At 32.3% G+C, this 9,910-nt stretch overlaps 1 protein-coding gene across 1 annotated transcript; it reads left to right on the top strand.

The window, feature by feature from the left end:
• Positions 1 to 2,393: 2,393 nt before the first annotated feature.
• On the top strand, positions 2,394 to 4,478 carry LOC111920923 (uncharacterized). The gene is made up of 2 exons (XM_023916491.2): positions 2,394 to 2,720; positions 3,274 to 4,478. The coding sequence occupies exons 1-2, from the start codon at positions 2,565 to 2,567 to the stop codon at positions 4,219 to 4,221; spliced, it is 1,104 nt and encodes a 367-aa protein (XP_023772259.1). The 5' UTR covers positions 2,394 to 2,564; the 3' UTR covers positions 4,222 to 4,478.
• Positions 4,479 to 9,910: the final 5,432 nt, after the last annotated feature.

The following is a 9,910-nucleotide window of genomic DNA, read 5'->3' on the forward strand; positions in this document are numbered from 1 at the left end:
AGGCAACAGGTAGAAACATAGGTTAGACATAAAGAACTATTATATTACTCCACTACCTTGATCATATGCCTCTACGCGCTCCTATACGAGGTCATGTTCTTAGAAAGATCTAACTCTTTAAAGTCTATCATCACATTATCAATCTACTTTCTTCGTAGGTGACCTTTCATCCTTTCATCATCTACAATAATCATCTCCACCTTCCTAAATATAATTTACTAAAAATAGAAGTATATTACCATTTTATGTTTTAAATGGTATGATATAATTTGAAAAATAATCAATTAATACATTTCATTTTGTTATCGTACTATAAGGGGAAATTTAAATAAACTTGCAATGATGTGCCATTTGTTCCTCATACCTACACTCACACATACATGTCAAATTATTGGTTTTTAGTAACACCCGTATTATAATATATTGATGTATATTTATTTTCCCATGGCCTTATTGTGTATAACCGATATAATTGTTGTACTCTTATCTATATAATGAGATTAATCATGGGAAAATATTCATTATCATGGTATAAGAGCATATTTCATGTTTTTCCTTAAATTTCTCATCCTCTCTCATGTCTCTAAACCTAATTTTTGGCTTTCCTCCTTTTTGTCTACAATCAACCCTCTTTTTCTCTATTTTGCCATGACCAATACCACAACCCTCTTCTTCTCTATTTTGATCCTTCACCTTCAACGCCTCAAATGAGATGCATTGAGAGAACAAATTGAGTCTCACTGCTTAATGCACTCGTATTGATTCCATCACCAAGATGTATCCGACTATTGTACCCATATCAAGATAATTATTAGTTTATTAGATAACATTGCTGCTATTATCATCGAAAATGAACATAGTTACATATACCATTAACGTTCTCTCACTTAAGTTCGACTACATTACGCGCTTACTTTGCGATCGAATCCCCATCCCAACTTTTCTAGAGACCTGCTTAATGCTTTTTCTCAAGGAGCAAAACATGAAACAAGTGCATGATCGGACACACAATTCATTTTAATCATATCACTCATCATCTAGTACAATTCTCATTATAAAAAACTTTCATAACAGACAACAATCCTATGCAATAAACAATTATCTTAGGGAGAGGACGTAGTAATCAGGGAGGTCGACGGTCTTCAAACAAAGATAATCGTCTGAAACCCTAGAAAATTGAGGAGAGAGGATAAAGGATAGCAAAACTGAATTCTCAGCCTTACAGAAGGTAGGATCAAATTTTATGAAGGCTAAATGGGTCTTTATATAGGCGAGATAACTTGCAGATAAAACCAATTTTAATTAATTAAATAATAAGATTTAATCATAATTTAAATCCTTACCTTATCTATTACCTGGATCGATTCCAAGAAGGTTTCTAGAACCTCTCAAAATCATCCACCCTCATAGGATTCCAGAATGTTTATCTTGCTTAACTATTGAATAATTAACATTCAGTTCTTGTAGCTTTTAAATAAATTCTGATTAATTCTAATTAATTCCAAATTAATTATAACTAGTTTCTAATTAATTTATTAGCTTGTAATAAAATAATAAACTATTTATCTCACAAAAGATAGCTTCTATTTTTGGAAGACATCTTATAAGTTACAACCATAAGTTGTTGTTTCCTTTTCCACCACCACTACATTCGCCGCCACCACCACCATAACCATCACCACCACTGCCACTTAATCAATCAACACCTCGGCCGCGACACCACCTTCACCACCACCACCTCCAACACATTTGCTTCCTTTGCTACTTGTGTCACCACCGACAACGCCACCACCACTAACGCCACCACCACCTCTATTGCGTCACCACCATCGGTATGTACATATGCTTTGTTTATTTAGTATTTGATATGATTTAATATAATTTATGTAGTATATGAACTTTAAAATATAAATAACTTTTTTGCAGACTGCAAACTTGTAATCCACATCGTGGTAAAAAAAATTGTATATATATTTTACCTCATCAAAAACAAATAACAAATAACAACTAAATTTATAGATTTATTAGCTTAGGGACAACCGCTATTAAAAAAAAAAATAAAGCCATAAAAACTAGCAATGTTAAAACTTAAAATTTAAAATCACGAAATTCAGCATGACACATGAACCATTACTGTAATTTACTCTTTTAAATTTCAATAATGAGTCATCTCTAAAAAAAAAATAAAAAGAAATAATATATTCTTTTTACATTTCTTTATTCCCATCATTCTATCAATCTTATTAATGTTAAACAATGACAAATATCATATTTAATAAGAATGAAATTTATTTATTTTTAAAAATCAAAGTAAAAACAAAGATATTTTATTTATTTATTTTTAAATATATGTGTTCGAGGCGCCAGCTGCTCCTCAAACGGTTTCAAAAATTCAGGCACAAGTTAAGTATGTTGACACATTCTTCTCTCTCCGAATCTTGAAGTCAATAATATATTCTCGTTATAATCCATGGGAACTGTATCCAATCACAACCCTCGATCCCATAACGCAAACCCTCTTAACTACAGAACCGGTTACACCAAAGGGAAACCTCAACGCAGCCATGGAGAAGTTGAAAGAAGCTCTCATTAAATTTGCCGATTCAAACCCTAGTTTATTCCGACATGACGGTTTTAATTCCTATCCGAGCTTAATCGAACAGCGCTTCTCTCAATTCTTCTTCGATTTTCAGACGCCTAATCATCCGCCTTATGCAGCTGTAAGTACATTGGTGGTTGTTTTTGAATAAAAAAAAATCTCAAACGCCCATGATACAATCTTCTCATTTAGGGTTTTCTTTTTGGTGTTTGATTGACGGAAATACTCTTTTGCGTTACTTTTGAGTTGTTTCATTGATGAAGGTTTCGTTCGTTGCAATGTTTTTAACTAAAATTTGTAATTGCATTCTACTGAAGCAAGTATTCCCTCTGTTACAGTCAAATACACAATCATCTTTTCCAAGATCAAACATTTTTACGTCTTCAAGAATTTTCTTTTGATTTTGGAGAGAAATTGAATGTGATCAAATTAAACGTTGTAAAAACTTAAAAAGGAACTATTTTTCTTGAATCTTGTTCAAACCCATGCGTACATACTAGTTTTAAATCTAAAATATAACTGGGTATATATTACAACATTGCTATTGATTAGTGCTTTTATTTGATACTGACAGAGGATTAACCCAATTTATTCATATCAATTCTTTTTGAACCCTAAACACGTTTATTTTGATCAATGTGAGCTAATTTTATCTATATCATTCATGGATACAGATGATTCATAAAGCCATTGGGGAGCTGAATGAGAAAAGAGGTTCTAGTGAGGAGTCAATATCAAATTACATAAAACAGGAGTTTGTTGATTTGCCTTGGGCCCACTCTACATTGCTGAAACACCACCTTGAGAAGCTTTGTGATTGCAAAGAAATTTCCATAACTCGGAAGAAACGTTATTTGCTTGCTGGTGTAGATTCTGGCCCAATTTCAAACCCTAAATCTGAAAAATATTTGAAAAGGAAGCAAGATTCAGACACAGGGAAGAAAAGCAGTAGGCATAACAAGAAACGTAAGAAGAACACGAAAAAAGAAATAAGCTTGTTGGATTTACAGGAAACCAAGAAACAGATAATTGAAGTGTTTCAAGATCAAGAAAATGTCACACACAATGAATTGCTTGAACCAGAATGTTTAGAGATTGAACATCATCAAACAAATGAGGAAGGAGATAGTTTGATGGATGTATGTGTTCAAGAAAATGGAGTTTGTGCAAATGATAAGGGGCAAAAAGAAATACAAGGCAAAAAGAAGCGGAAGTCAAAAAAGAGGGGTAAAAATGGAAAGAAAAATGAGGACACTCAACTTCAAGATTCGAGTGAAGCAAATTTGAAACAAAATAATGAAGAGATTGAGTGTGAATTACATGAGAAGAATCCTCAAACTCAGGGCAAACAAGTTTGGACAAAATCAAGAATAAAGAAAATGTCGAATATGCCAAAAGGTGTTGAGTATTTGTCTGAAGAAAAGCAACAGAAAAAAAAGACATCATCAAGTGCGGTGTCTAAACTTATGAATGGGCAGCGATCAAAACTACGTAGTTTTAAGAAGAAAAAAGGCGTGTCAATTGACAAGGATCAAAAGAAGCAGAAAACGCGTGGTAGACATCATGATAAGATGCCAAGGAGGAGCATCAGGAAAAGGAAAGCTCCAAGTCGATTGGATTAGAAGAAAGGTATGATATTTACTCAAGATTTTGTGAATTAATAGGTATTTATTAAGATAAGTTAATTGCTATTTCTTGGTTGTTTTAAAAAATGGGTACTTTTAAAGATTGTTTTGTAGTAGCAAGGGAAAGTAGTTTTTGAAGTCAAGTAGTTTGAATCCCAATTTACATCTCTTCCAATTTGGCTTTTTGAACGTTTACTTTAAGATGATGTGTTGATATTTATTATTTTTATGTTAATATTATAATTTGTTAGTTTCGTTTATGTTCTTGTTAACGTTTGATATTTTGAACCAAGAAGTTTTGTTATATCTTTGAGTTAACAATTGTGATTATTGTGAAATCTTTGTGAAGATCTTTTATTTTAAATTTCAATGTGAAATTTTTACGGGTTACAATTGTAAGTTTCTATGGTTTTTTCGTTTATTCTATAATCAGAAAACACTAAAAAAAAAGTAAATAATACCTAAATAGAGCACTATTTGTGTCTATATGGTTTATGTAATGATATCACAAAGGAATGGAATGAACAAATGTAATGAAGTTTCAAAAGGAATGGAATGAACAATTGTAATTTGTTATATACAAATAGAAAGTTAATTAGAATTAAATTGATAAATAAATAAAGAAAATTATTGTTTTATAAAAATAATGTCTAATTAAATAAACTATATTGCTAAATAAATGGCATATAAGAATAAATTATTTCTCTTGAAATATATATTATATGTATTTAAATAGTTAAACAATAATTATATATCAACTAAAAAAATTGTTTAGAAAATTAAGAAAAAAAGTTACCATAAAATCTTAAAATAGAATTATGATTAAAATTTGTTTTAGTTATTTTTGGAGAAGAAACTAATAATAATTTAATTGAAGTTTCAAAAATTAATTTAAAAAAATTTATTATTATTAAAGTTTACATAAATACTATTTATCAACTTAAGAATAATACGGTAGACAATGCTACACCTTTGGTCCCCTACAATTATGAAATCTTGCATGGTTTTCCTTTCAATTTATAAGTCTGTTAAAAATCGGAGGTTAAATTTGACTAAATGACCAAAGTCGAAGTTATGACCATAGTTGTCACACTCGTATGAGTCATGAGTCGACTCGTACGAGTCATTTAAAAACCCAAAATAGGCGACTCATTAGACTGACTCATTTTTGTATGCGAGTCGGTAAGAATTAACAAGTCATGCTTGACTCGTAGCGAGTTGAGCCAACAAATGACTCGGACGAGTCATGAGGTGTGTGGGTAATCATGTGCTCAAATGGGTAATCGTTAAGCCCATTGGTTATTAACCATACTTGGGAGCAAGACCGGTAGATGTTGGGTTGGGCCGGAGGAAACAATATATATACTTTCTTAAAGTTGAAATCAAGTCCAAAAAAAAAAACAAAAAAAAAATCTCACTCGACTTCTTCAATTATTCTTTTGCCGATTTCTTCGTCTTCTTTTTAGTCGACGCTTTCTTCTTTTCTCATTGGTAACCGGTAACTCCGTAAGCATAACTTTATTTTTATTTTTCTAAAAAGACATACTTCTTATCAGTTATGAGTTTTTGCCTTTGATGATCACATTCTAGTTTCTTACATTGAAATCAAGAAGAAAATCTTTGCTAGGACTAGATATGTCTTTTTAGGGAAATCTCCAATAAAGTCCCAATATTTTGGGTTAGTTTACGGTTTAATCCCAACATTTATTTTTTGAATAGAAAAGTCCCTATTATCTAATTTTATACGATAATTTGTCATTTTCTGTTGAAAAAAATAAGAACTATTTCGTTAATGTGGGTAAAATATAAAATAATTGAGACTTTTCTATTCAAAAAATAAAAGTTGAGATTAAACCGTAAACTAACGCAAAATGTTGAGATTTTATCGGAGATTTTCCTATCTTTTTAACGAGAAAGATTAGAGTTTGACAACTACAATAAATTAGTACACACACATCTCCATTTTTTGGTTTTAGGTTTTATATAACTAGTAAAGAACCCGTGGCTACGTCGCTTTTGGGGTAATATGAAAAAATCGGCCAACTTTAAAAGATATGTGCTTAAATTGTAAATCACCATAAATAGGGGAGAAAGTCGACAACCCCTAAAATTAGATGTCAAAAGTGTACAACAAAAAGAAGGGACATTGGTGGAGAAAATCCAAAAATGTTGTGCCAATAATGTTAAAGTTGTCAAAGTTGGAAAAATATGGTGGCAAAATTTTAAAAGAGTTTTTTTTTTTTTTTTTTTTTTTTTTTTTTTTTTTTTTTGTGTGTGTGTGTGTCTGTGTGTGTTTTATGTCAAAATGTATAGTTTTGACTACAAGGATGAAAAGTGTCAAATTCATTAAAAATTTGTGGGAAAAACACCAAAATGTAAAACCTTTGCTGCAAGGACTAAAAGTGTCAAAGTCGTTAAAGATTTGTGGCAAAAACCTTAAGGCACAAAAACTTAATCAAAAAGGCAAAAATATATATTTTTTGACTTTAGGGACTAAAAGTGTCATATTCAGCAAAATTTTGTGGCAAAATCTTAAAGCCTAAAAAAGTACTATTCCTAAGCTACTTTGGATTTAATATATATATATATATATATATATATATATATATATATATATATATATATATATATATATATATATAAAATTTATGCTCAAGTTCCATACTCTTACTTCATAGTCTTTTGTGTTGAGGTCTTTCTCACCCTTATATATTTCATATGGGAACATCATCTTCATTACATAATGCATATATTTCTCTGATTAGTTTTAACTGTCACTATTCAGTTCAACAAAACGAACATTTGCATATCCAAGTTGGTTGTTCTTAACTTCTTATAACATTGTGACATTGTATTTGATTTGTAGATATTAATCATGCCAAAAGAAAAAGTAAGGAACATTGTACTCAAAGAGACCCAACAAATAGAAATAACATGCAATGTAACTACTGCAACAAAGTTATGTTTGGAATGCAGAATCACCTTGTCGGAACAAAAACAAAAAAAGTTATTTGTGCATGCCCCAAGGTTGATGAAGATATAATACAAATTTTCAATAATTGGTTGATGGGTTTTGAGGGAAAAAAAAAGTCTAAGGCATTGGATGATGAATGTTTTCAAGCTGAGAGTGATGGGACATTGAAATCATTTTTCAAGAAAGGAACATAAAAGACAATAAATCAAGCAATGAAGAATAGAAAACTAGTAACTCTTGCTTCATGATCATTTTTATATGGTGAAATGTTCCCATTTAACCTGGTGAAGTCACCATATTATGGAAAGAAGCTTTGAGACTATGAGAAAGGATTGAAACTTTCTTCCTATCATGAGGCAAGAGTGACATACCTAAAGAAAGAGGTAGCATGTATTGAATGAGTATAAGCAAGAGTGGATGCACTATTATGTGTGAGGGTTAGGTGGATTAAAAATAGTGACCAATCATAATTTTTTTAGTCCAAGTGGCATGATATTTGTGAGATTGATTAACACAACCGCATTTGCTAAAGATGCAAATAAATGATTTAAAATGCTTAATTCGATTGTTGAAGAAATTGAAGAGAATGTGGTTCAAGTCATCTTGATAGTGTTTTAGCTTATGTGTTAACCTGTTTAAGCCGCAAGAGATTATCCTGATAATAGGTATATGTTGTTATTATTTCACTAACATTTATTATTTAGCCACTAAACACATAATTATTTTTCTTATTTTATAAAATAGTTTTTATTTCGAGAAGAACTTTCATTCCGATTATGAAGTAAAATGTGGATCGTATGATGTCATTCAAAAGATGTATGATAGTCCAACAATGATGAAAATTCATGAATAACTTATAAAGTCCAGTGAGAGCTTAGAATGTTTGGCATATTTGTGGTCGTGCTAACGAGGAAGAAAATACATGGTAATTTATTAGTATTAGGAATTTCACGTGTTCATGAGTAAAATAAATAATACTTTATTAATTTGGTGAAGTCTCCATTATGGAATGAAGTTTTGAGACTTGCGGGGGAGTATGGGAAATGATTGAAACTTCCTTCCTATCATGAGGTGAGAGTGATATACCTAAAGAAAGAGGTAGAATGTGTTGAATAAGTATAAACAAGAGTGGAAGAAGAGTCGGTGATATAATTTTATTATTTCACTAATATTTATTATTTAACCACTAAACACTTACTTTTATAAACTGGTTATCATTTTGAGGAGAACTTTCATTCCGATTATGATATAAATTGTGGATTGTATGATGTCTTATGATAGTCCAACACCGGTAAAAATTCATGAACAACTTTGTACGGTTCAATGAGAGCATCAAAGTGGTTTGGTATATCCTAGTTCTTTCAATTGAGGAATAAAATGCAATCCAATAATTTATTAGTATTAGGAATTTCAAGTGGTCATGAGTAAAATACATAATAATAACTTTATTACTTATTAGTCTTTTAATATATTAAATTGTAGCCAAACGGTGGCCAAATTATGTAGATGAGTGCCTGGAACTTCAACATCTTGCTATTCATGTCTTGAGCCTCACATGTAGTGTCATGTGACAACCCGAAACTTCCACCTGGTACATCTAGTCAGTTAATCTAAGTTAAACTCATTTCTTTTAACTTCTAACACTGATTAAGGGTTCATTTAAGCGTTCTAAACTTGAGTACAACCAATGTCAAGATTAGGAACGAACCAACAAGTCAAATAGTGACGAAATCGGGTGTACGGCCGCACATATGGGTGTACGGCCGTATACACCCCTCATGGCCACACACCCACCCCTATATAAAGGGTAGACCCTTTTCCCTTCATTCCTTTCACTCCTTGGCAGCACACTACTCCTTTTCTCTTAAGATTCTTCAACCACAAACCCTCTCAAGGCCTCAAAAATGTGAATTTTCCATCACCTAGCTTATCATACATGAAGGACCTATTGATCTAAGCCTTGAATCATCATGTTCTTCACTCTTTGAAGGAGTATGGCCGCGCACCTTCATAAGGTGGGCCACACACTCCTAAAGACCCTCCAAAGTAAGAGTTGGACTTCCATATTCGAGTTGGACAAGAACCTAGTTTTGCTGTACCTTGGAATTGACATTTTGGGCATCTTCATGTGGAGTTTATGACCGCACATACCTTTGTACGGCCGGACACACCCTTGTGCGGCAGCACACTCCCGTATGCGGCCATACACACACCCTAGGACCACAAACTCATTTCTAAGACCCTAAACTTGTACTACAACTTAGTACGGACATAGAACACTTCATGGACACAAGTATGGACCTTGAAAACACCTCAAAAGCACCTTCTATCATGAGTGTACGGCCGCACACCCATTGGGCCGCACACCCATGGCCGTACACACCTTTAAGGTGGCCATACACCTCCCTCACGCAATCCTTTAAGGTTCTAGCATAGTCCCAAGTTCTTAGAGTGGTTCTCCATCATATTTAGTAGAGAAATACCTTCATTTGACTCCTTTATGTGTCCTTACATGTTAATTAGGATCAAATCGTATTCAAGGCTTCACTTGAACATCCGACATTCCGTATCGATCTTTCCTTCAAATCGCCCAAGGTGAGTTCATACCCCTTCGTTTTTCCGAGTTTTTCATGTTTTTAGCGGGGAATACAAGCAAAAGTACAAGGAAACTTGTGCGCAAAGTATATTATTTTGTTTAAGATAATTATATTT

This window comes from Lactuca sativa, chromosome 3 (assembly GCF_002870075.4).
Source record: "Lactuca sativa cultivar Salinas chromosome 3, Lsat_Salinas_v11, whole genome shotgun sequence".
Lineage (NCBI taxonomy): Eukaryota > Viridiplantae > Streptophyta > Magnoliopsida > Asterales > Asteraceae > Lactuca > Lactuca sativa.